The sequence below is a fragment of the Protomyctophum bolini genome, assembly GCF_963924005.1.
Source record: "Protomyctophum bolini genome assembly, chromosome: 20".
In the NCBI taxonomy this organism is placed as follows: Eukaryota; Metazoa; Chordata; class Actinopteri; order Myctophiformes; family Myctophidae; genus Protomyctophum; species Protomyctophum bolini.
In genome coordinates, this window is record NC_137881.1 from 27,690,845 (window position 1) to 27,717,990 (window position 27,146).

At 44.1% G+C, this 27,146-nt stretch overlaps 2 protein-coding genes across 2 annotated transcripts in view; one reads left to right on the forward strand and one right to left on the reverse strand.

The window, feature by feature from the left end:
* The first annotated feature begins 965 nt into the window (after nt 1–965).
* Nucleotides 966–9,078, forward strand: txnb (thioredoxin b). The gene is made up of 5 exons (XM_080792997.1): nt 966–1,092; nt 4,476–4,580; nt 6,008–6,073; nt 7,692–7,757; nt 8,574–9,078. Exons 1-5 carry the CDS (start codon nt 1,069–1,071, stop codon nt 8,637–8,639), a joined length of 327 nt encoding a protein of 108 aa, XP_080649123.1. The 5' UTR covers nt 966–1,068; the 3' UTR covers nt 8,640–9,078.
* Nucleotides 9,079–9,814: 736 nt separating this feature from the next.
* Nucleotides 9,815–27,146, reverse strand: part of svep1 (sushi, von Willebrand factor type A, EGF and pentraxin domain containing 1) — a 127,131-nt gene continuing 109,799 nt past the window's right edge. The window contains exons 34-45 of the mRNA XM_080792310.1: nt 23,910–26,704; nt 22,411–22,645; nt 21,900–22,055; nt 20,830–20,893; nt 20,089–20,262; nt 19,063–19,239; nt 17,574–17,759; nt 14,600–14,770; nt 13,248–13,343; nt 12,096–12,191; nt 11,017–11,110; nt 9,815–10,170 (exon numbers count right to left, since the gene is read on the reverse strand). Of these exons, the coding sequence (XP_080648436.1) occupies nt 10,140–10,170; nt 11,017–11,110; nt 12,096–12,191; nt 13,248–13,343; nt 14,600–14,770; nt 17,574–17,759; nt 19,063–19,239; nt 20,089–20,262; nt 20,830–20,893; nt 21,900–22,055; nt 22,411–22,645; nt 23,910–26,704 (4,275 nt within the window). The 3' untranslated portion in view covers nt 9,815–10,139. The remainder of the gene's footprint in view (nt 10,171–11,016; nt 11,111–12,095; nt 12,192–13,247; nt 13,344–14,599; nt 14,771–17,573; nt 17,760–19,062; nt 19,240–20,088; nt 20,263–20,829; nt 20,894–21,899; nt 22,056–22,410; nt 22,646–23,909; nt 26,705–27,146) is intronic.

Genomic DNA, 27,146 nt, shown 5'->3' on the forward strand with positions numbered 1-27,146 from the left:
TAGGAAATAACATTTGTGCATATTCCAGAAAATGGAGCAAGCTAAGCTATACACCTACATGGGAAAAAGTAGTTCAACCACTTAAACCCTAGTTTATTATTATTAATTTGTATTGAATTATCATTCTGGGAAAGGAGAAAACCTTTTTATCTCAAACATAAAGCATCCAGTGTACTGCATGGCCTCTGATCGCCTACTGGAGGTTTTTGTTTGATCAGGAAAAAAGAGGCTATTTTTATACACTGATTTGAATTTCATAAGGCTGTGGTCTTGTTTCCATGGTTGGAGATGAGAATGTTGCATTCAATATGAGATATATGAGATTGTCTAGGAAAACGAAAATGTTAACCTCAGATTTGGGACTAATTCCAATGTAATACTTGTGTTGTCTTGTCTAGCAAATAATCGTTTTCACTTTGAATATGAGTTTTCAATTCGATTAATAATGTAATTATAAAGGAGTAATATAGGATGATAACATTAACATGCCTGCAGGTCTACACTAGCCTACACGAGGGCGTGGCATTGCGCATACTTTCATTGCCATTGAACATTTGCAGAGCTTCATTCATAATTCAATAACAGTAGACCGGAGGAATGTGTCAAGTCATAGTGACTATAGTGACTACTCGAGGATTGAAAGAGGATCCCCGCGCCGCGTGGCTCCTTTTACAGACCCATGATGCAAACTGCACTTCATAACAGAGGGGGGAAATAATTCGAAATATATTCATGAACAGCAAGTTAAACTTGATTCGATATTCTCTTCTTCGATGTATCTGGACATTTGGAAAATAAAACCTGCTTTGTTGTTTTACACAGCAAAGGTTGATCATCATTGTGATCATTGATTGGTGATTGATTGCATGATGACTTGATGAGCTGCCAATGATCAAAGTGCATGCTGTGGGGTGTTCCCGCAAAGGGGAGGTTCTGTAGTAGTGTGTCATAAAGCAACACAGGCAAACAGACAGAAGCACACATACACTCCCGTCCCAGTCAGCAGTCTGATCATCATCCTCCTGAGACCTGAGAAATACCGTTGTCATCGTCATCATCATCATCATCATGGTTCGTGTAGTTGAAGACTTGGTGAGTGTTTAGCTTTTGTTTTATGTGTATCTTTTCTTTTGTAATGTTATTGTCACGTCCAACTGGTTTAGCATCTGTGCTGTCATTGTTTTAGTATATATAGGCGCCAATGTGTGCATCCACCCAGCCTGGACATGGAAAATATGTTTCCAGAGTTGAGTTGAGTGTGTGTTTAAGTTTAACAATAGTAGGCATAGGGCCCTAGGCTATACCGTAGTTTAGTTATAAATAACGTACGTGTTGCCACGAGGGGCATCTGTTAAAGCTCCCTGAATGTTGGACGTTGCCTTTTAATTGGTGTGATGATGTAGGCTACCAAGTTACCAACTGCCAACCATGCTGGTGAGGGATATATAAACTAGGGTGGAGAGAGACGTTATAATTCAATTAAATTCAAAGGACCTTTAGTGGCATGAGAAAACATACGTTTATATTGTCAAAGCAAGTGTAAAAAAAAAAGTATAGTAGGCCTATATGTACAGCATTTTTGTTAACTTACAGAGCTATGTCACATTGCATCGTTATATACATGTTATGCAGCAGGGTATAAAGCATTTTGTTATATAAATAGCATTTTTTTTGCAGTCGCTTTGGGACAAATGGCAGCATATTTTCTCAAAGATATTTAAATAGCATGATATTTAAATAGCTATTCGTATATATATACGCATAGCTTGCGTATACGCAAGCTATGGATTTCTGTGGCGCCAGGGGCCGCTGTTCGCAGGGAGCGGCGTTTCCATTCATACAGATTTTGACAGCATGTTGGATCTTTCTATAAATCAGAATGTTTTATCAGCATGCTAACAATAACAATTTGGTCTAAGTGGCTTTGTTATTTCATAATTTCACACATAACTGATGAGGAAAAAGCATGTAGCTTTTTAAATTTAACCCCGTGTAACTTTAAAGGTAGAGTAAGTGATTTCACTTAATTCAAATATCACTTATTTTTTTGTTTTGTTGTGATAATCCTCTCTACTATAGAGTGTGCTGACCATATAAGGAGTTCCTCCCTGTCCCCAGTTAACCCCTGGGGGTCAAAAAACCTTAGGTTTCGTTTTTGACTCTCTATCCTGATTGGACGAAGGCTTAGGTCCCACAGCCAAAAAGGAAACCTATGGTTTTTTGAGTGAAATCACTTACTCTACCTTTAAGCCGTAGCCGTATAGCATCAGACAAACATCAACCACATTTTCACGTGCAAACATAAACCGAGTTTTAGGAAATTATTTTAGGACATTTTAGGTCACAAATTGTGTAACACTGCTGCTTCAGGGCTTGGAATTCAACTTTTTGAAGGAATGGTCTGTTATGATTTAATTCAGGCAAGATAGTGTCAGATGGTAACTATGGTAACAGAAGCGCTTGGAAATGTATCCTATCACGTGCTTTCTGTTAGAATCTTGCTAGCTTGCATGGATCATCAGAGCCAGGCCAACTTAATAAAGTGTATGATCCTGATATGATTTACAAAAATGTATCAGTGTAGCCTATATGCTATGTCACAATTTGTGTGTTATACCATCATAATACTATAATACTTAAATGTGTCATCCTAGCTTGCAAACCTGGCAGAGTTTTATAAGATTGTATTGGGGTCTGGCTTTAAGTTTCAATAGAATAATTCAGACTGCATTTATACACTGCACCTGCTAGATTATTTTTAGATTATTATTTCGCCCCACAAGGTCTGCTACTGATTTCTGTATTTATGCACCATCAATAGTTACAAGTATCACCATTTAGTCTATTCACAATGTGGTCTAAAAAATGTTCCACTGTCAAACTGAATACAATTTGGTGCTTGTACTGTACTGTGTGCTTGTGTTGGCGTGTGCAAGTACAGTATGCTGATTGCCATCAGCAATGGCATGCCATATGACATAAAATATTATGGTAGCCTACTGTATAAATAGACAGTATGTAGGTTGTATCAATGTTTTTTTTTTTAGTGATGCACCGAATATTTGTCTGCAGAAAATATTCGTCAGAAAATGGCAAAAAAAATGCATTTTCGGTTTCGGCCCAAATAGGCAGAAAATATATCACCGAATAGTGTATGAAATTAATGCATTCAAAAGAGCTGAATAAATGTTTTATGGATCCATAAGTGATTATTATTTAAGTTAAGTTTTGCCATTTATTTTGCCATAAATCAGGTAGCTTTAAGGTACGGCCATGACAGCAATGGTAGGACAAAAGATGTATAATCATATTCGGTATTCGGTTTTCGGCCAACTGTTTCCTATATTCGGTATTCCCTTTCGGTGCATCCCTATTTTTTTTCTTCCAAATTTTTATCCCACGATTTTGCAACCAATTTTTTCTCCCAGTGTCAATTATCTAATGTAATCCTGGGCACTACACTTTCTCTGCCAACCTGGGGGGCGGACTGACCTCATGCTTCCTTCTATGCATGAGGAGTCCAAGCTGCTTCTTGGCCAGCCCTGTCTGGCCAAGGGGAGGTAGTTTAGAGACCAGGATTACTGCATGTTTTTTGTGAGGGTATCAATGTTAATCACCCAAGTAATACAGCAATTGTGTGTTTAATACAATGAATAGTCTACATCTTAATTCCATGTTCCATATTTATGCCAGACCAGTGGTGGAAAATAACTAATTACATTTACTTAAGTACTGCAGGCTACTTAGTCTACAATTTTGAGGTATTTGTATTTTACTTGAGTATGTACATTTTTTTGTACTTTTACTTCTACTCCACTATATTTCAGGGGCAAATATTGTACTTTTACTCCACTACAATTATTTGACAACTTGAGTTACTTTGTAGATTTTGATTATTATTACAAAACATACATCAACCACTTCAGCACTATATAAGCCTAACTTGTAACAGAGACAGAGTACATCTATTTCTGTGGAGAAAAAAGAGGAACTAACCAGGTGTTCAATGGAGGTAGCAGGATGTGATAATGATAAAAAGGTGCTCACACGGATCAAAAAACGCGATCAAAACATGATAAAAAAGAGAAGGATCCGGGCACACACGGTTAAAAAATGAGGACGTTGTCCTTCATTCTTGCCCTGATGAAGACCTGTTGGGTCGAAACATATTGGCAGTTGCCTTTTAATTTAATAAAGGCGTTCCTCATTTTTTTGCCCGAATCCTTCTCTCTTTTTCTCTCTTTTTATCACATCTACTGCTGTATTGACACTTTTACTTAAGTACTTTCCACCACTGTGCCAAAGCATTGTATGAGCCAGAACGAAGGTGTGTAAATATCATGCCACAAATATAAAGTGTACAATGTGAATTTGGGTGGGAATGTATAATGACTGTATATGATGTGGATTGATGATCTGTCTGATCTGACCTGTTGTGATAGTATAATAATGTTTGACATATTCTCTCTCTATAGGAGAATTTCCATGCCATCCTGGTGGAAGCCGGGGACAAGCTAGTGGTGGTGGACTTCACGGCCACGTGGTGTGGGCCCTGCAAACAGATTGCCCCTCGCTTCAAGGTGAGAGGTCAGATGATTGTGATTGCAGTCAGCTGGAGCTCCTCGAGAGCGCGGCGATCACTTGAGCCCGGTGTTTTTTAGCAGTGGTGGAAAGAAACGGTATCCACACTTTTCCTGGGCTGTGTGTGCTCCAGTTCCTGTTGATTTCATTGGTCATCTGACCAGTTTCATTGGCTTTCATTGGATCAAATCGACAGGAACTGGAGCACACGCAGCCCAGGAAAAGAGTGGATACATTTACTGTACTGTCAATGATTTATTTTGGTCATCCGTTCATGTTCAAAATGAATAATTTTATAAATACAGATACATTGTTGTGACCAAAAAGGGTGTAGGCTGAAGCTAATTAGCTTATTTTGCCTACCCTTACTATACTTAAGTAGCTTACCTAGTATAGCCAAGTATTTGTACTTTACTTGAGTATGTCAAATGTTCAGTACTTTTACTTCTACTCCACTACATTTCAGAGGCTAATATTGTACTTTTACTCCACTACAATTATTTGACAACTTCAGCACTATATACATTTCGGCTTTGCCGATCTACAAGCTCACAATGCGTAGCGATGCGACGCATTGTGAGCTTGTAGATCTGCTATTTTCAAATGTTATTTTATATACCGGTATTTGAAAAACTTGAAGGATGTACTGTAGACTGCACTGGACTGGAATCGAGCCAAAGAACCAAATTCCAGCTCGGGCTCAGATACTGTTTCTGTTGTTCAAGATTTTCTTCATTACTTCTCTTTTGAGTTCGCTCTCCATCAAGACTTGAAAATCCAGCTTTTGTTGATGCAAAGCTTGCATATTTTGCATCCCACTTGAGGCTTGTGTTGCCAGCTGTACTTCCAGTGTTATGCAGGGCCTTTTGCCAAGTGGGTGGTGTTGATCAGCTAGGGGGGATGGCTGGGGCAGCTTCTCCACTGAGATGACTGTTGGCCAGGCAACCCAGTGCCAGTTCACGTACTGTAATAAACAGCCTGGAAAACCCAGACGCTGCCTGCTTTATATGAAAACCTCTGTAGAGAGAATTCCTTGACATTATTTAACCAGTGGAATTGTTTGAATTTGTTGCAATATAAACAAATGATATACTGTTCTGCCATCAGTTTATACATCCCTCTTTTTTTACTTGGTCAGATCGAACATTGGTACATCGACAGTACGGTATATCAACCAATTCCACGCTGACTTAATCTATTGTAGGAAAAGAGAAGGGAACCCGCACACTCGTATGCTCCAAAATAAACTGGGTTTTGACCAGATGAAGAGCCTTGGCTCGAAACGTCGTCAATAAAATATACCTTTTGAAGCATACGAGTGTGCGGGTTCCCTTCTCTTTTCCTATGTCACTTTTTGAACCCAGCACCTCCACGAAGTGATGTGCGTATTCTTTTTATAGTTTCTGCTTAATCTATTGTCCCATAGGAACTGGCAGAAAAAGCAGAGAACAAGAACGTTGTTTTCCTGAAGGTCGACGTGGATGAGGCAGCGGTAAGTCAGTGTGTTTACTGTTCAACCTACTGTATATAGCCCATCAAAAACAGTTTCTGCCGACATTAATCGAAGGAATACGCTATGCGTACATGCAGTTGCTCAACTGCTCAATTTTATTTATCTAGTTTAGTTTATTTTCTGTGGATGTATGGGCACAACGCAACAAGAGAAAAGTTCCAATTCTTGCTACTCAAAACAATGACATGCATATTTACAAGAACGGCAAAGTGATTCACCCCTTACAATATTTGGTAGTAAGTACAATGGAATGGAAAAGATGGCAGCAGGAGGTTAATGTTAATAAAGGGTCCAAATTGGTTACATAGAAAGGGAATATACGGTTACATACCAGCATTCTGAAGCCCATTATTCGCGCTCTGCCATTCCGACGTGCTCAACAGTGGCATGCACAGACATTTTGAGGGACAGGTGCTCAAGTGGAAAAAAAAATTGTGCGGCGTGTTGAACCACTGACTGCCTTAATTGTGTGTGAGCTTTATAGAATTTGGGGCATAAATATTATTGTGAGATGGAGGATGACTGAGTTAAGCAGTCACACCAGACAGAAGCTCTTCTTGAGCGTTTGTGGAGATGACTGATTTATCCTGTTGTGCCTTGATCAAGTCCATGCACAACAGGTGCGCAGCCACACCCAGCTCTGAGTCCAGTTCTAGTTTGACTCAGGCCAGGTGTGACTGCTTAACTCAGTCATCCTCCATCTCACAATTATATTAGCAGCTTTTAATCCAGAATTGGTCGACGTCACCATGTGCCACATACTGTAGTGTACATTACAAAACAAATTGTACAAAAAAGAACTTTCAAAAGTCACATTGCTGTCCAGAGGGTAAAAAGGCAGGTGTCTATCTGTGCACGCCCCTGGTGCTCAATAATAACCCTGTCCCTAACCCAGACCGCACGCGGAAGCCACGTAGTCAGAATGGTGCTGCGTCGGAACGCCACTCTGTTCCCGTCTTGGGAGTCTTGTTTAATAATGATTAGGATCAGCAGCAGTCTACCAGCCAGACACATTTTCGCACACAGGCTTTCGTCAGTGTCTGACAGCTGATTAGGGTTGGGAATACAAATGGACTCTTCTGGAATAGATTTGTTTGTAATGAACTAAATCAGTTATTGCTTTTTATTGACTGCATGTCATAACGATCCTTCGGTATAATTCATCTACAAGCTCACAACTTGCTACACAAGCTTGTAGATCTACTATCTACTATCTTCACACCCACATTTATGTTTATCATTCATTATTTGCATTCGTCATATTGAATTGAAGTCGTATTGCCCAGCCCTAGCAGGGCAGGTATATCACGTCAGCCGGCTTGTTGTTGGACATGACTGGTGCTAAAAAATAACTCTGGTAATAGGCGTACCTGGTACAGCTTTTTTTAGTTCCTGTTTTCCACATTAATATCTCACCAAACCTTGTGGTTGTGGGTTGATGTTGTGTATCAAGCTGCCATGGCAACCTTCAGCTACGTTGACGCTCCCCGTCAGCAACAAGTGAAAAATGAGGAAGTAAACGGTGAACGCGACAACGAATGCAATCTGAGCAAGCAAGCACAAGAATAATGTTCACCGTCTCTTCTTCCTTCCTCAGGACGTGGCTGCAGAATGTAAGATCAATTGTATGCCCACATTCCAGTTCTACAAGAATGGAAAGATGGTAAGCTATTTAGTTACAGTTCAGGGATAACTAATCTCACAGGCCAGACTGTTGCCTCCCACAATTGTCCAACGCTTCTGTCTGGAGCACGGAATCTCTGAAAATGATTAGACATCTTCAGATATAAAGGATTAATCTTTTCAAGTCACGCAAATTTGTCCTACTATAAATCAATAATCACACCTGTGTGAAGTGAGGGGCACTAATATATGAAAATTCTAACTCATGTTGATATGGTGATGTAAAACAAACGGTGCCAACACAATAATTTAATATTATTATTTAATAATAATTTTAATAATAATAAGCATTTGATATAATGGCATTTAATGTTTGTTAGGGACAAGATGACGTACATTTTCCCTTCATTGTCAATGGCATTTTTAAAACAAACATTGAACTAAAAACAAACCTGTATATAGGAGGGGCTAGCGCCCCTCAAAAAAAGAGGGCGCTCTTATCATCAAACATCATCTCATTTTCTCATCTCGCAATTTGCGTCCTCACTTTTGTCTTCAATGTTTATTTTGACAGTTTGTTTACATACACTGTTTGTATTCACACACACACACACACACACACACACACACACACACACACACACACACACACACACACACACACAGTTATTATTATACAGCTTTGTTTAATACTCAATTCAGCAGATTGTTTCGCATTAGCTTAAATGTATAAAAAGAGGTATACTGTACAATGATGAGGCAGTCATTATTAGAACAAAAACCCAGACCAACAAAGCGGTGGTCCAGGGTCAAACGGTATTATCCCCTAATAATGCATATTGTCTTTTTTTTTTAGGTTGAAGAGTTCTCTGGGGCCAATTATGACAAGCTGGTGGAGAAAGTGGCAGCTCTGCGGTCATGAGAGGAAGCCAGTCCACCCATCCCAACGAACCTCAACTCAACTGTATAAAAGAAAGTGGCAGCTCTGCGGTCATTAGAGGAAACCATTGATTCCACCCATCCCAACGAACCTCAACTCGACTGTATACAAGAACGGCAGCCAACACCCATGGAGCCCCTGGAGAAGTTCCACGGCAATAATCCTCTGAACCCCATCATGATGTCTTAAATATTTCTAAAAAACCTATTGTTTGTTTTTCTGCATGTGCACCATGTGAACATTGGTTATTGTTTCATAACAAAAATCCACAACAACCATTTTTAGTCTGAACGGGTAGCTGCACGTCATCCCCCTCTCCCTGCCCTCAGGTTCATGTCGCTCTGCTGTCTCATTTGAATGGAGGAAAAACATTTGAGTCATGTCTTGGAGAGGATTTCCCCCCCTCTGTATATCATGTTTTTATTTTTTCTCATTTGGTGAATTGAATAAATGAAGTAACAGACCTTTTGCTTTTCATGTGTGAATTCTGTTAATTTGGTTCATTTAAGCTGTCACTGCAGCTTGCATTATGAACAAAATATTAATTGAATGTTTATTTAGTACAATATGAATGCCTATCTGCATGGCAGACGTCATATACCAGGTGGGCACCGTGGGCTAAATGACATGCCAACAAGTGAACACCAATATTTATTTGTTGGTGCTAAAGGAGAAGGGTGTGGTTTACTATGTCACACAATGTATCCTCACCAGACCCCAATTGGAGGAGGGCAGGAAATGTTATCAATTATAAAAATGTCCTTATGACGTGGTCTAATCAGAAACCAGCCAACCAGAATCAGGTATTTGGACTAACCGTTTTATAGACAATAGTTTTAGTCTGTTGATTTGGTCAAATTTGTCAGCACAAGCATGGATTGTTGCCTAGGTTTAGTGAAACTGAGATGACTACATGACTTCTTGTATCTACCTCCTATATTATAAAAACAAAACAAACTAATACAAACAATTACTCTTTAAACATAAACAAATTAGCTAACGGTCGTGAATCTCGATCGCCAAACGGAAAGCAAAAATGAAAATTTAAATAATAAAGACCTAGGAGAAATAATATATAATTAATCGGAGAGGGAGAATTCCACGAACAAGCCTAAGTGGAATTCTTCCTTTCTTGTTGACACCTGTTGAAACCACGGCTGCGTGATTCTGTTTTACATTTATCAGTAAATAAGTGAAGAAGCTCTTTAAGATATTTTATGCTTTAATAAAAATGTGCAAATAGTTTACACATATACACCGGACGACAATCACATCAATAGTTTTTTACACATCATACAAGTATATAGCAGCATATATTTAATACTGTGGAATTTTCTATATGAAAAAATACAGCTATTATTTTACAAAATGGTTCTTGCTTTGCTTCTTCGGGAGATGAATGAATGAATGGTTTACAATTGTGACTGTAATTCATTATACAAAAAATTCACTTCATAGGACATTTTGGAACAGAGTGGCATCTTAGAAATGATAGTATCCAGACCTCCTCTTCCTGTGGGGGGGGGTGGAGGAGAGAAGATGGGAAATGCCTAGTAAGCATTTAAAACTCCTTCAATGCCACATGACGCCCTTGGACGCCTCTCCCGCCACGCCCTCGTTGCCACTGGCGCCTTTTTTTTCTAAAAATATTTTCATATCTGGTGTTCAGGTGATGATATGCACATTACATGCACAATAGAATTACAATTTCTTTATTTTATTTCTTTATAATGGGCTTCGGTGGCAACGAGGGCCAAAACTGGTATCCACCTGTTAGGCACTGGTTATAAGGCTCGAGTCAGTCACTCTGAATGTTGGGACAATACGTATATCGCCGGTCTACTCGATCTACATATATACAAAATGCTAAATAACATAAAAAGTACACTGTGAGGAGGGCAGTGTTGTTTTCGTCGGCTGAAATTAAGACGAAAGATGTTCGTCGACTACCTTTTTTCACAGACAAAAACGAAATGGAAACTAAATGAAAACTAGGGCTGTGATGACTAACACTAAGACTAAATATATTGACAATTTCGTCAACAAATAAAAACTAGACTAAAATGTTAGAAAGGGACTAGTGGACAAGAGATAAAGTGATTTTACACTTGGTTGCATGCTGAAAATCACCTGTAGATTTAGTCGACTAAAATCTCATGACATTTAGTCGACTAAAACTAAACTAACACCAACACATTCCAGGTGACTAAAATGTGATTAAGACTAAGTGAAAACTATTCAAGAGACTATGACTAAAACGAAAATAGAAATTTGCTGCCCAAAAACAACACTGTGAGGAGGGAAGACAAAGGAGTGAAGTGAATACGTGCTGCGTGTGCCGTGTCGTGCGTCGTGTTACCTCGAGCAATCATGGCCGGTCCAGCCTGGACTGCAGTGACATCTATTCGGCCTGATGCACCGTCCTCCATTCATGCACGGTGATGAGCAGACAGCTGTGAACATAATGGCCACAGGAATGAACATGTTGTTCTCATTTAAACACGGTACAATTATGGCGTTTCCTTTTTAAGGCTTCTAAGGGCCGATTCATATACTCCTATTTTACCGCTGTGTAGTGCCGAAATGATTTCGGCTCGTCGGACATTTTCAGTAGCACCGAAGAGCCGACTTTAGGACAGTACCCAAACGTTTGCTCGATTGGTGTTTGGTACGTGTGAATGAGGCCTAAATCACGTACAGTGTAACACAGGACGTCCCTTTCTTCCCTATAATATCATGTCATATTATGACACCCAAGTCAACACTCCTCCTTGCTCCGCAGCTGTGGAATGACCTCTGCCCCCCCTACATACTTGTCACGCTTTCCTACAGTATTCTAAGGAAGAGAAAAGGTATAAGGTAAAAAATGTGTACTGTTCTGTGATCTTGATGAAATTGAAAACGAAGTTCACTTTTTGTTTTACTGCTCCAAATACGACGACTTAAGGGATATTTTGGTTAATAAGACGTCTTATATCTGTGGGGATTTCCTAGATTTAAATGACCTATGTAAAAATGGAGATATGTTTTGCCAAAGGGACTCTTGTTGTGGCAGATTTTTTGATATTTGTCAAGCTTGCGAAAGAAGACAGAGAGTATACTCTGTATAAATCTGAGTTTTAATATAATGAATTATGTAATGTAAACATGCTGTAAATGCATGAATTATGTAATGTAACATGCTGTAAATGCATGAATTATGTAATGTAAACATGCTGTAAATGCAATTGTGAAATGGTGTCTTATAAACCCATGAGGGTTGGGCACATTGTGTGCAGGACACGGAAATAAATAAACGATCATCAATCATCATCATCATCAATCATATACTAAACTCTAATCTTTACCACATTTACTCTTTTGACACTTGATTTTCACATGCTTGTATGTGCATCACGTGCACATGTCATGCACACACACACACACACACACACTCACCACTGTGACATCGCGTTCCCGTCCAGCCCGCGGGACACTCGCACTGGTACGGTGCCACGCAGCGGCCTCCGTTCAAGCATGGCAGGATGCAGATTGCTATTATTATAGGATGAGAGAAACCAGAGACCGGTGTAAACAGAATGACTCATCGTGACTCATTTCTCCCTCTACGCAAACGTTCTTTCATTTCTTTCGCTTCGTTTTGACTAATCGTATGCGTTCAAGGCTTGACACACACACGGAAGCATACAGAAGCATTATATATAGGCAGTGAAATACTTTGACTTCAAGCTTCTATGTGCATAATAATGAAATAAGAATAACTGTAATAAAAGGACCACACCAATTAATAGGGAAGTATTGCGGCTCTGGCTCTGGATAAAGAATGTTTTTTGTCCCATATATTAAATGCAATCAGTCGAATGACAGTAATCCAGAGAGACACAGCGAATAAGTGAACTTCTATCATCGCTATAATTTATTAACCGTTTACTGAAACCTCGTCTCTAGCATAATTATTTGAGACGTCCATTTATCAATAGCTTTTTGTTGGAACAGTTATGTTGCAAGCATGTTGCGGTTATTGTATTGTGTATTGTATCAACGGAGCATTTATGATTAAGGATGGAGCTCAATAACCGATACCCGAAAAAAATCAGATAACAAGCTTATTGAGTAACCGTTATCAATAAGCTTTGGGCTTATCAAGCCTGTTATTGAGCATAGTATGGACCATGGCGTCAAGTTTAAACAATCAAGACAAGAGGCGTTCAACATAATCGCCCACGCTGGCACAAACATGTCTAAAAGTGTATTGATACCTGCCAACCGAGTAAGCAACATTACGCTTTTAAAGTCACTGTCTGTACACATATTAACAGTTCCTTTAATATTATTTTATTGGTAAAAAGGTCAATTGCCTTCCGTTTGTTAGAAACATAGTATATTTGAAGGCCCTATAGTAAAAGATACTGGTTCTGTTCAGAATGTATTGTCTCCCGTCTTTCCACAAAATAGTAGAAAATGCTCGATAGTGGGCTCGACAAGAACCCGGCTCGATAAGCCTGATCGATAAGGTGATCGTTATCGATACAAATGAACGAGCTCCATCCCTATTCATGATTACTATTATTTGGTAGGTTTAACACTCACGCTCCTCACATAACCGTCCCATCCAGCCTTCTGGGCAGGAGCAAGTGTTGGGCCTCTGACAGGCGCCACCGTTCTGACACCGTAGCCAACACACCGCTGGCGGGACACAATACACACAGCAGACATCGTTTACATTCCAAAACAATTGGTGTCGTTGCACAAATCATATTCATTTATTTGGTTTGGAAATATGTTGCATGTTATTGTTCATTCTCAGCCAAAGTATCTTGGACTTCATGCAGTGATTATTACAGCAAAACCTCTGCCTTGTTGCACTGTCATGCTGGAATTAAAAAAAAGACCAAAAGAAAAAAGGACATTCCAGCGACAGATGGAATTCCCTTCACAGGAATCCAGTAGCTCACATCTCCATCTGAGATATTTCCTGTGAACAGTGCCTCCCCTTTGGTACAGTACAGATATCCCTGTGTACTGTATGTGGCCCTAGAGTGAAGGAGTACCGTACCGTACGTCACATTAAAATGCCAGGTGAGGAAGGTGCTAGTCGGAGGAGGACATGACGGGAAAGGTCTGCAAAGGAAAAGGTATAGTGCACAGGAATGGGAAACACACTGCAAGAGGAAGTGCAGAGGAAGCGCTCATACATACTCCAGTTTTTGGTGATAGGTTATCACCAAAATAAGAGTTGAGGCCGTCATACTCGCAGTGATGTCCTTAAGGTTTGACCCCGCCTCCCCTGAAGTTTACCCAACTTGAATCTAGACCAATCAGTGAACGGGGTGATAGCTCCAGAGTGATAGTAAAAACAGAGAGATGGGTCTGTGTCCGCGGTGATAGCTGATCATCACCGCGACTGACTGTAATGGTGTAGTTTTCCAACCCTTTAAAAACTACACCGCGGTGATAACCTATCACCAAAAACTGGAGTATGTATGAGCCTTATAATAGGCATGGTATCCGGGGAAAGAAGACAGTTGTGGGTTAAAAATGCAACTATCCCTCTCTCAGCCACAGCCATCGTATCTGGACATAGATCCTAATGTATCTCTCACCACTTCCAGGTTAGCATCCACAGATAATATCAAACAGTTATGGGGTGATGTAAGATGCATTACAAGTCAAGATATACTGCAGGTGTCCAATTAAGGGAAGCGAGGGAAGCTGAAGGAACAGAGAACACATTGGAGGCGGCAGACAGAAAAGGCCCCGATTGATTCCTTTCCACACAGAACACACGAAGGACGTGCGGGATGCAACCCAAAGTATAAAGCGGCCGACGATACGGTAGAGAGGGTACAGTAGTACCGTACAGTATGCATTGTGCTCAGAGCGGACAGTCCCGCGAGGAAAGGAGAGGAGGCGAGTTCGTCGTCCGCCGCGCTCTCTACTACCTCTGCAGGCGGGCGGCGGCGTCCACGTGCCGTTCTCCAGACACCGGCTCCGGCCGGCGCCCTCCATGGCGTAGCCGGCGAAGCACGAGTACACCGCCACGTCGCCGAACTGGAAGACGGCCCCCCGCACCACGCCGTTGGCCACGTGCAGAGGGGGGCCGCAGGACACCCCTGTGTTACAAGGGTTAGGGTTAGCCCAACAGCCCAAAATGGAAGAAGCCATGATGTGTTACTATGGCTATTGGCTAAATCTCTCATGGTCATGTACTGAGGTCATTTGTCAGTCTCTCGTCTCTAGTACTATAGTCATTCAGAGATTCATATTAAGGCTTACATGGTACTAGGGACTGGGAGAATCTTCATACATTTACACAAACCAGCATGATTTTGCATGTTTGTCACTTGGACCAGTTCAAAATGCTATAACTAAGACATGGGGGTATAGTCAACTAACCCCACCCTTCTACTGAACTTTTGTTAACTTTACCTCTGCATAATATACCATACAAATTAAGCTTCTGCATGAGCTGTTTGGGAAAAACTGCCTCTATCTCATCTCATTCTCATATTTCGCCCGTGCGCATGAAGACAGTGAGGTACTGAGGACGGTTCTGTTCATGCCCAAATATGATATGCCACATTGCCAACACATTGAAATTTGAGTTCCCTTCAGTACGTCAATGACATTCTGAAAGGATTTACGCCACACAGAGATAAAAGAGGGGCAGAGAAACAACATGCAAATGCATATCACAATGCCATGCGGCGGCAAGCAAAACAGCAGCACCATGGCTACCATTGTGTTCCGATGTGTCTCAAGAAAAAGAGCAGGAGATTATCTAACAGGGGTTGCCATAGCAGCTGCAAGGGCAGCCCATAATTAGGGCTAGCATGCACGCAGCACGAGACATTGCTTGTTGCATTCACAATTTCACATCCATAATGATTGTATCTTCAGAGGAGACTGTGAGTCAATAAAGTGAAGAGTCAAGCAAGTACAGTAGCTACTGAAGGTAAGAGGCAGATCAAAGTGACTTCAGTGAGGAGTCATGCTCAGTGTTGAGTAGAGTACCAAAATAAAGCTGCTGTTAAAGGACCACTTCACCACTTTTCAACCTACCTTCATATATAGTTGGTCCTCCTCACTAATGTTCATGATAAAACACCACAATGTTTTTCTACCCTGTCTCTGTCTCATATAGGAGGGAAGTTCAGAAACCCGTCCACCAGTGACATCATCATTAGGGCAGATTTTTGTTAACCTTATTTTTTTATATTTAGATTATTATTGTCGTGAGAACGATGGCTTCCATTATCGCATTGCAAGTTTTCAGGTATAGGAAGCCTGCAGGTTTCTATTAGCTTGGATTCCCCATCGAAAAAATGGTGGCATTTTATCATGAAGTGAGGACCAATTAGCCCTTCACTAAGTCCCTCCTCAACCCATCCTTGTCCAATAGTCACATTAGCAGCGAAGAAAGCTTGACCTGCATAGCAACCGTTGCTAAACTATTTGGATTGGCATTGGACAATCGCTTTTTGGGGTGGGATTTAGTGAAGGGGCTAATTATATGAAGGTAGTCTGAAAAGTGGTGAAGTGGTCCTTTAAGTATAGCATGTGACGTGACACTTCAATCAAATCAATCAATCAATCATGCACATTGTACCACACTGGCACTATAGTAAACGGTATTCAGTGTCCGTCCGTGTGTGTGTCTGTCATTCTGTCTGTGTTCACGGAGCGCAGCGAATCAGGCTGGAACACAGGCTAGTTGCCATTTGGATTATGGTCGCAAGTAGTTGCATCATGTTTACGTCTCTAAATGTTCTGATGAATTGAAAATGGTGGACCCTGTTGTAAACAAGTGTAATGCTTCATCAGTGTGTCGTCCACAGTTAGCAGTCTTTGTATTGAGTTGTGCTTTCATGTGAAATGTACCCATTATTCCGCAAACTGTTAATAAATACAATCAATGTTGCAAGTATAGTTGCATTTTTTGTGGACTGCAGGCCTTAAGACTGACAAGGTTTGAGCATCTCTATCTGCTTCCTTGTGATTATAAGTCAAGCTACATTAGGTAACAAGTAACAACCAAACAAACACTGCTCATCTCAACAAGATGTTGAAACCCCAGACCCAGGGAAAGAACCAGTAAACAGACTTGGGGCTTTCCGATTACCAAGCAAACCATTGCTGTAATACTCTTGTCTTATGTCTTATGGTGTTGAGTCACACAGTCACTGCTGTCAGTCTGTGGAATGTGAATCAATATGCTATTTCCAGCTTTAATATGAATCTACTATAATTTATCTGTGCAACATAAAAACATGTGGTATGTAATTTGAGACGTGTGTGTGTGTGTGTGTGTGTGTGTGTGTGTGTGTGTGTGTGTGTGTGTGTGTGTGTCACAGTGTGTGTTTTAATGACTAAGCCAAAGCCTGGTAGTAAAGATTAACCCAAAAGATTTTCTAAACCTATTTTTTAAAGGGCCACTCCAGATCTTATTTTATGTTTAGGACACAAGAAACACTTTCCTGGTGTTTATGTGTGTGTAATATAATGTGTTTCTGGATATTTTAGTCATGACGCCATGTTCTCAGTAAGACAGCCCAAATGGGGTGTCTCCCAACCACAAGTGCACCATGGTCATTTTAGGAATTCAACAACAACAATTCAGTCAAACCCTATAGTCAAACACACAGACTTCATTCTTTTTAAAATTATTTTTTTCAAATTATTTAGCTAATTACAAATTGTGCCACTGTTATCTACTACAAATACTATTAATAACATTAAGCGATTGCAGTTTCTTCCAGCGGGTGAAATGGCCCTTTAAATAAGGGGCTTTCCTTTCCATGAGGAATCTATGACGATCTCCAGGAACTAGTACCATTTGTGTCACAGGCCTAAATCCAAGTCAGTGAAACCCAGTTAAAGAAAATGTACCATAAAACCTCTCCAGGCTCTACTTACTCTCACACACAGAGCTGAGCGGGGTCCAGCTCTGGTCCGGCCTACAGGTGACCATGGTACCCTTGCCTTTGGCCTGGTGGCCCCTGGGGCAGGTGACCGGAACCGACTGGCCCACGTAGAAGGCTTGCTGGGAGCCATTCCTCCCAGCGCTCTCCCTCCAACCCGGAGGAGCCGGGCAAGACTTGGCTGCGGGAAGAATAATTATATGGTTGGTTTGTTTATGTTTTAAAGGAACGTTTCACCTTTTTGAGGGGCGCTATAGCCCCTCCTATGTCCAGCTTTGAGGGTTTGTGTAAAACACAAACATTGTCCAAACACAAACATTGAATGCCATTGACAATGAAAGGCCAGTTTCGAGTGTTTGTGTAAACATTAACATTGAATGCCATTGACAATGAATGGCGTTTGTGTAAGCACAAACATTGAAGACAAAAGTGAGGACGCAAAATGTGATTGGCCGGAATGAGATGACGTATGATGATAAGAGCGTCCCTCACTTCACACGGGTGTGATTCTTTTCCTCAATCTTATCTCCACGCGTCCTTACTAATGCTCACGGTACCATTTTTGTCTACTAGCTTTGTTTCTTGAGGCAGGCTGTGGATAGTTGTGGATACTTTAGACGTATTGCGTCATAGAATATTTTCCTTTTTTTTTAGGTTTTCACTTTTCAGTCGTAGATTATGAGCTGCTCTTTCGATGTTAGTGTTGCATGTTGTTGGACAACAAATAGTGGAAGTTGTGTAATACACAACTTCCACAATTTGTTGTCGCACAGGAACACTTTACTTTGACAGGTCTGTGTCTACATGCATGGTTGTTGAAATGACTGTATTGTTCAAATAGTGTATGTTGTGTATTACACAACTTCCACTATTTGTTGTCCAACAACATGCAACACTAACATCGAAAGAGCAGCTCATAATCTACGACTGAAAAGTGAAAACCTAAAGAAAAGGAAACTATTTGGACAATACAGTCATTTCAACAACCATGCATGTAGACACAGACCTGTCAAAGTAAAGTGTTCCTGTGTGTTAACACATTTACAACAGGGTTTCTGCAGGTCTTTTCTTTATTTCTTTCTTTCGTCACTATTCACACATGATATATCTGCCCAAAAATGGAGGAGGAGTAGACAGAAATGTGAGTATTAGAGTTTGGCCGTTCAGTCCAACCTGCTTGATTCCTCCGGTTTCACATCTAATCCTCATTATCCTCGACTCCTCACTCAGAGGCAGGGCTAATAGGTGTGAGTGGAGCAAGTAGAGGACACGAGGGTGGAAATGATTGGATTGACTGATTGATTGATTGACTGACTGATTGATGATTGAATGACTGACTGTAAGCTTCACGAGCGTCAGCATCCCATTCACATCCATTCTACAGGAGCAAGGGTGTGGAGCGCCTTGCTTGCAGTGTTTTGTGCAGCGCTTTCAACGCACAATGCACACGTGTGTGTGTGTGTGTGTTTGTTTCTGTTTCTTACGTTGGCAGGTGGGGAAAGAGGAGCTCCAGGCGTTCCCACCCATACACACGACCAAAGGATCTCCCAGCAGCATGTAGCCTTTATCGCACAGGAACTCCACAGCGCGCCCTGTGTTCAAGTTGTGTTCCTGCACCTTGCCATTGGCTATGTCTTTAGGGCTGTCACAGCCCTGGACAACTGAAAGACAAGGTGGTAATGAAAGAAAGAAAGAAAGAAAGAACAGAGGGCTAAGGCGTTAACATAGTTCAGCATTGAGTACAACAGCGCTCAAACTGAAGACAAAAGGAAATCATCAACAAAACAAAAGACAAATCCATTCCTGTCTTGTTGAACAGGTTGGCTTATTTTGAAAAGCCTACTATGTGTGCCTATGTGTACGCGCATGTGTACGAGTACGGCTGTACGCGCACTCATATCAGCCAACGCAGGGAAGCTGGAAGTACCTTCACTAAAAACACCGGGACAACGCTCCACACGTCCCAAACTCTTCTCCCTTCCGGCTCCAAAACTATGGAATGCACTTCCCATCACAATCAAAAATGCAGCCTCACTCCCAATCTTCCGCCGTAGTCTGAAAACCCACCTCTTCAGACTCCATCATGGCCCGTAGCACTTGCCCTAGCCTCGACGACCTTACAAGCATATGCAAGGCTCAACTTGTGTAACTTAAATAGCACTTTATGTAGACTTCGATAGCATTTTATGCAGACTTATAGCATAGCATTTTATGTAGACAGCACTAGAATACCATTTTATGTGGACATAGCACTCTAAAGTATATATGCATAATTTCATTATATAGATATTCCACTGTTACGTTCTTAGCTTATGCATGTTCCATGACAACTACTTTTTATGTATGTGATGTATTATCATGCTTTTTGTTCTTGCTTAATGTAAATTTAGTCTCTCTGGATTATGAGCGTCTGCTAATGTAAATGCCTAAATTGTACTGTATGAATTACTTATTACTAGGCTGTACATTTACAGTAGTTTCATCCTCATCTTCTATATCATCTATAATACCTTCACACGTCGGTGTAGGTAGACTCCACGTGCCATTGGTGAGACACGTGAGCACCTTTGGGCCAATCAGCTGCAGGCCCGGGTGACACACGTAGGTGGCGTTGCTTGGGTTGGGCTCTCCTGTAGTCTGGAGCAGTGCATTCCTTACTGAAGGAGGGGGCCCACAATACAGTGCTGGAGACACAAAATGACACGCATGAAGGGTGGTAAATGGCTGACTTTGCAAGGTGTGTTGTGTGCGTGTGCGTGTGTGTGTGTGTGTGTGTGTGTGTGTGTTTGTTTGAGAACACGGGCGTGTCTCTCTTTGTTTACTGAAGGAAGAGGTCCACAGGACAATAGTGGGTTTCTGGTGCAGTTTCCACCTGTACCAGACTATGGAGCAGTTTCCGCCCGTCAGCCATCAGGCTGTTGAACGTGCCCTAATAATCCCAGTCTCCAATGTCAGACATGCATTATCCTTGATTCATTATCATGTACTGTACAGTATATAGGACTATTTGATTTTTTTTTAATGTTTATTTCTGACATGCAAAACATGCTTATTATTAATATTTTATTATTATTATAAAAAATAATAATTGGAAGGCTGTCGTGCTCGGGACACGCTGCTACATTAAGCCTATATAGGCGCCCAGACCCAGTGCGCCAGCCGTCCGTCCGTGGTGCAAATAAGGAAGGTAGATCACTGGCTTTGTAGGTTCTACAGGTGTGACCTCTCAAACAAAACAAAACAAACCTTACCAACACACTCTGGATGAGTACCACTCCATGTTCTGTCTCCCTGGCAGGTTTGAATGGAGTCTCCCTGCAAGGAAGATAATGCACTGTTAAGCGTGAAAGCCACTCGTCTCTGTGCAGTGATACGCACCCTACTACCCTCCTAAGTAAGTAGTACTACCAGCCTACAACATAAATCACGTGATACACTGAATCAATAAATAAGTGCCGCACACAAGGAAGCTGTCTTGTTCTATTATACATCTCTTCAGTAGAAAAGAACATTCTTCATAATGCAAGACAGCATTTCAGCCTCTGTGTGCAGTAGTACTGTAGATCTTTGTTAAATGGAATTTGCCTGTATTCAAATAAAGGGGGGGGTGAACTAAGTCTTGTGGGTGAACGCAATGACTCAGCACCTACCACTGAAATCATACACCACTGTTCAGAGCTTTCAGGAACCACGTGACTTTCAGAAATCTTGATTGTTATCCTAAAGGCATACTGTAGCCCATTTGCCCATCTATCCATTTATCTGTTGGTGCATGGATTTACAGGAGCAGAGTAATGACTTTTTACTTGGTTCAATGCACTTATTATGAACTCGAAAGGCAATAATAGAATTAGTGTCTTATAAATGAAAGAGAGTTGTGTGTAAGTAGTTAACGTCAAACCCTGGAAAGATCAGAGAAAATCCACATTGATGATCACCGAGTTACTGAGTAGAAATGTTAAACAGTTTTTGATACAAACACAACATAGGTAATTCAACTTTAAAATCTAAACACAGAATTAAGGGTAAACACCTAGCAGAGCACCTTTATTTTGTACTATCATACAATTAAGCCTGAGGAAGGTCGCAAGACCGAAACATTGCTTCTTAAATAAATGCTCTGAACCTACAGTAGCAAGTGGCGGTGTGCGGGTGATGTCCCTCCTTTCCACATTGTATATGCCTTGTCATCATCGCACCTGCTATACAAATTACCTACCAGGTGTGCGGAAGTCATCTCTCTATAAGTACTATCATACATAAAGGAGTGCCAGACACAGACAAACACCGACACAAAGTGGGTGACCAGTAAGTACAGTACCTTCATCTCGTGGTCAGGTAGGCAGGAGTACATGATAATGTCCCCGTAGCCATAGGAGTCTCCCTCTGTGATGCCGTGGAGGACCGGCTGTGGCTTCTCACACACCACCGGCTCACAGGACACCGTGGAGAGACCGGGAGACCAGCTGCCCTTCAGCTGGTAATCATCAATCAGTAATCATCAAGTGAATGAGAATTATCTGGTTCTTTATGAAAGTGCCAGCTTTAAATACATTTTTTTACGTAAGATAATTTGATAAAGTCATGTGTCTATTTCTACGTATATCACTATAGATATGTTTCATGTCTATAAGGGGAAAAAAAATCAGTTTTCATTTCATATTTTCATGATCACATAATTGCAATTTCATTTCACAATGCTAAAACGGTTGCATGCATTCCACTGGGAGGACACTGGACGTTTCTTCCACATTCATATACTGTCAACATGTACAAACTTTGCGTCCCACCAACATTCACAAATGCTTCATCGTAAGCTCTTATCCCTATACCTGGCACTCTGTTAACGTGGACCCTTTCAGGTAGAAGCCGGGTGGGCAGGAAAGCGTGACGGTGCCCCCGACAGGCGTGAGGTCCTCCCCGCTGACCACGAGGTGGAGGTGAGGGAGGAGGGAGGGGAGGGCACATGGCGTGGGACGGCAGCGCACGCTGTGCCTGGACCAGGAACCGTCGCTCTGGCAGGTCAGAGACGCCGTCTGTGTGGCCAGTTCATACCCGTCCTCACATCTGGAGGGTACACGAGGAACAAGGAAAAGTGAACAGAAAATTAGAGAGAGCGTTTAGGATAGGATTTCTACTAAATATTACAGTGGAATTCAATAGCAATACCATACAGGTAAAAGCTAGGTGAGCAGGAATGATACAGTATAGTCCTTTTTTTAATTTGTAAACATTCCCTGTAAGAAGAGTCAAAAAAACTATTAGAAAGTTATTTGAATGCTTCCTGGGAAGATGTTCTTAACTGGAATAAATCAACAATGCTGAGATAACTCCTTTAGTCCATCAGACACCCACAGTAGTTGTAATAGTTGAGCCACTTCAGAACCTTGGTTTGGTCAGCAATAAACAAGAGGCTAAACTATGAGTTACCCAAAGAAAATATATGTACCTACAGTAGTCAAAGTATTATTGGCAGCTAGCAAGAAAAAGCAAATGACAAGGCTATAGTACAATGGAGGAGATATTTGTGCAACACCCGGGATTCGTACCCGGGTAGTGGCGAAAAATAAAACTTCTGGGGACTCAGATTAGTACCCGGGTGTCCCATGTGGAAAGCCAACATCACTATTAAAGCCAAAGGGAATTCCCTGTGGCTCGGAGGATAATAGATCTTCAGGCTGAAGTTGTGACTGTGAGACACTGCTACATTTTGTAATGGAGAAACAAACTCACAAATGGAGGTCACGAGAGACACTATTCCTTGAAAAATGGGAGAAATGGACTGAATATATAGAACCCAATAAGACAACACCACTAATAATGATGGACATTCATGAATGCACTGGAATATGAGGGAGGGATGCGTACTAAGATTAGACCCACCAACAGACCAACATGTGGAAACAATGTTCATAGGTTAGGGTTAGAGCAGAGTAATCTAGTAAGAGAGTAATGACACTCCCGTTGACTCTCATTGTAACAATGGAATGTGGAAGTGCTCATTCTATCTCAATGGAATAGTTCCAGCCATAGGAGCAATGTTTGGAACTATCGCACCATAGGCACCCGCTTTGCGGCGAGATCAAAGCATGTCACCACTCTCTTACTAGATTACTCTGGGTTAGAGATAGGTTGTTGATGTCGGACTAATGACTGGTCCGACCAATGACTAGTGAATATGATGCTTGATACTAGTGAGACATATTATATGAACCCCTGCACAGGGTGTGAATCGGCAAATGAAAATTAAGTGAAAGGAGAAAAAAAAGAACCCTGGTGGATACATACAGTACATTATATAGAGATTATACACAACAAAAGTCATATTTACGTGTAGGTAATCTGGCTGGGGAAGGTGAAGGTCTCTCCGGACACCCGAGCGTGGGCCACGGACGGAGGCTCTCCGCAGCTCACGGGGTCACAGCTGACCCGGGGCTCTCCCCAGCGGCCGTCTCTTCCACAGGAGAGGTGCGGGTACCCTTTGGCCTGGTGCCCCGGCCTGCACTTGTACAGGACCGTGTCCGAGAACGTGGCGCTGCCCCCCTGCAGCACGGCGTTGCGGACCGCCGGCGGCGACGCGGTGCACCTCCCCCGGCCGCACACCGGCACCCCGCCGGGCCCCCACACGCCTCCCCGCTCGCACGTGGCCTGCGAGGGGCCCAGGACGCGGTAGCCGTCGTCGCAGCGGAAGTAGACGCGGTCGCCGCAGGCGTGCTCGCGGCCCCCGAGGACGACGCCGAACTTGAGCAGCGGCGGCGCGCAGGCGCACGGCCGGCACTGGGGCACGGCGCCCAGCCACAGGCCCCGGGCGGAGCAGCGCAGGACGGGGTCCCCGGCCACCTGGTAGCCGTCGAAGCAGACGTACTCCACCACGTCGTCGTAGTCGAAGCGGGAGCCGTTCAGGTAGCCGTGGCTGATGTCCTCGGGCGGGTCGCAGGCGACGACGTCGCACTGCGGCGGAGGCTTGTCCCACAGCCCGTCCCCTTGGCACACGCGCGCCGGGCTCCCGTTGAGGACGTGGCCCTCGTCGCACTCGTACGTCACCACGCCGTTGAAGCCGTAGTCCGAGCCCACGACGCGGCCGTTGCTGATAAACGAGGGCCTGCCGCAGTCCGCCGACAGGCAGACGGGAGACTCGAGGCTCCACGTGCCGTCGGCCTGGCATACGCTCGTAGACTTACCCTTTAGGAGGAAACCGGGCCGGCAGCTCAGCTCTATCCGTTTGTCATACGTGAACTCGTCCCCTTTCAGAGCGACGTCACTCGGGACTCTGGGGGGGCCGCAGGTCACCGGTTCGCACCGCGGCTTATCTCCGCTCCACTCGCCGTCTGCCTGGCACGTGAGAGTCTCGCTGCCCCTCAGGACGAACCCGGCGTGGCATTCGTAATACACCACCCCGGGGTAAACGAACGAACCCCCGCGAGCGGTGCCGTTGGCGGGGGCGACGCCCGGGTCGCCGCAGGAGACGGGCCGGCAGACCGGGGCCTCGTCGGTCCACAGCCGACCCGACACGCACCGCCTGACGACGGTCGGCTTCCCCCCCGCCGCCAGCTCGTAGCCCTCCTCGCAGCCGTACCGCACCACGCTGCCGAGGGAGCTGTCCGTCACGTTGATCCAGCCGTGCTCCGGGGTGGGCGGCGTCTCGCACTCCGCCGGGACGCACGAGGGCGCCGTGCCGTTCCAGCCGCCGTCCTCCTGACACATGAGCGTCGTCGCGGGGGAGGTCGTGAGGTCGTAGCCCTTCTGGCAGCGGTACGCTATGACCGTGCCGTGGACGAAGCTCATGTCCTGCACGGGCGAGGCCAACGCGGTGCCCCCCGTGTCTCTGGAACCGACGGCGGAGCCTTTGTCCGTGACTCTGACGTACTCTCCGAAGTCGATGTGCGGCGGCAGGCCGCAGTCCGACGTGACGCAGACGGGGACGGAACTGGACCAGCCGAACTCCTCGCAGGTCAAGTGGTTCTGGCCCATCAGCTGGAACCCGGGGAAGCAGCTGTAGAAGATGGTGACGCCGAACCTGTGGTCCTGGCCCTCCACGAAGCCGTTGTCGATGGGCTCGGGCGGAGTGCAGGCTATCTGCACGCACGCCGGCGGCTCCAGGTCCCACTCCCCGTCGGCCCGGCACCTCAGAGTCTCCGGACCCTGGAGACGGTAGCCGCGGCGGCAGGAGTAGGCCACGCCGTGGGCGAACTGGAGCTTCGTGTAGACCACGTTCCCGTCGGCTATCTCCTTGGGAACGGAGCACTCGACGGGGCGACAGGCGGGCACCCCGCCGATCCAGAGCCCGCTCTCGCCGCAGACGACGGTGGTGTTCCCCACTAACGCGTATCCCGGCTTACAGCTGTAGAGGGCGGTGTTGAGGTACATCAGACCCTGGACGTCGACGATGCCGTTGGAGATCTCCACGGGCTGAGGGCATTCCACCGGGATGCACTCTGGGTACGGTACGCTCCACTGCCCGTCGGCCAGACAGGAGACGGAGCCCTCTCTCCTCAGCGTGAAGCCGTCCATGCAGGAGTACGTCACCTCCGAGCCGAAATAGGACCGGGCCGAGGACGAGGACACGGCCGAGGAGGACGAGGAGGAGGCGGGGTCCCCGAACGCCACCTCCGGGGGCGGCCCGCAGAGGACCTGCTTGCACACGGGGAAGGTGTCGTTCCACTCCCGGGCCGGCGTGCAGCGGAGCGTCCGCGCCCCGTGGAGCACGTAGCCGCGCTCGCAGGAGAGCTCCACGGTGCCCGAGTCGGAGTCGAGGCCCCCCAGGACGAGGTGGTTCTCCTCCAGCGGCGGCTCCGGACACTGCACGCGCGAGCAGCGCGGAGGCCGCGTCCGGTCCCAGTTGCCGTACTTCAGGCAGGTCCACGCGGGCTCTCCGGCCAGCTCGTAGCCCTCGTCGCAGACGTACTCCACCTTCCGGCCCACCTCGAAGCTCGAGTGCGAGCTGCTCCGGTAGCTTCCGTGCGCGACGGTGGGGGGAGCGTCGCAGGTCAGCAGGACGCAGGACGGGAGGTCCGCGTCGGACCACTTGCGGTTGGCCTGGCAGACTCGCTCCGGGCGACCCGCGAGTCTGTAGCCGGCGTTGCAGGCGTATATCACCTTGCTGTTGAAGATGAACCGACTCTTGCTCTGAGAAGGAATAAACACAAAGGGGTCAATTCTCAACTTTAAAGCGTTTTAAAGTCAAATGCTAAGTCTTCACCTTAATCCATTTTTGGGGCGGGAACCCCCTTTTGGTGTTTTAAACATTGTGTTATATCATTTAGCTATTGAAAAATAGCAGATCTACAAGCTCACGAGCTTGTACGTCTGCTATTTTTTTTTTTAACTTGAAAATGTAGCGCAGATCTTTGAATTATTCTTTTCAGAGCAAACATTTTTAACTCAAATCTTTGCTCGGCCCCTGGAAAAGAATATTTTCAGACGGGGGTCGGCGGGCAAATTCATATAATTTTTGGGGGTCCTTGACATGAAAAAGCAGTGGCGTGCACAGACATTTAGAGGGGCAGGTGCTCAAGTGAAAAAGGGCAGCGCGTGGAACCGGCCGGTTGCCTTAATAGTGTTACATTTA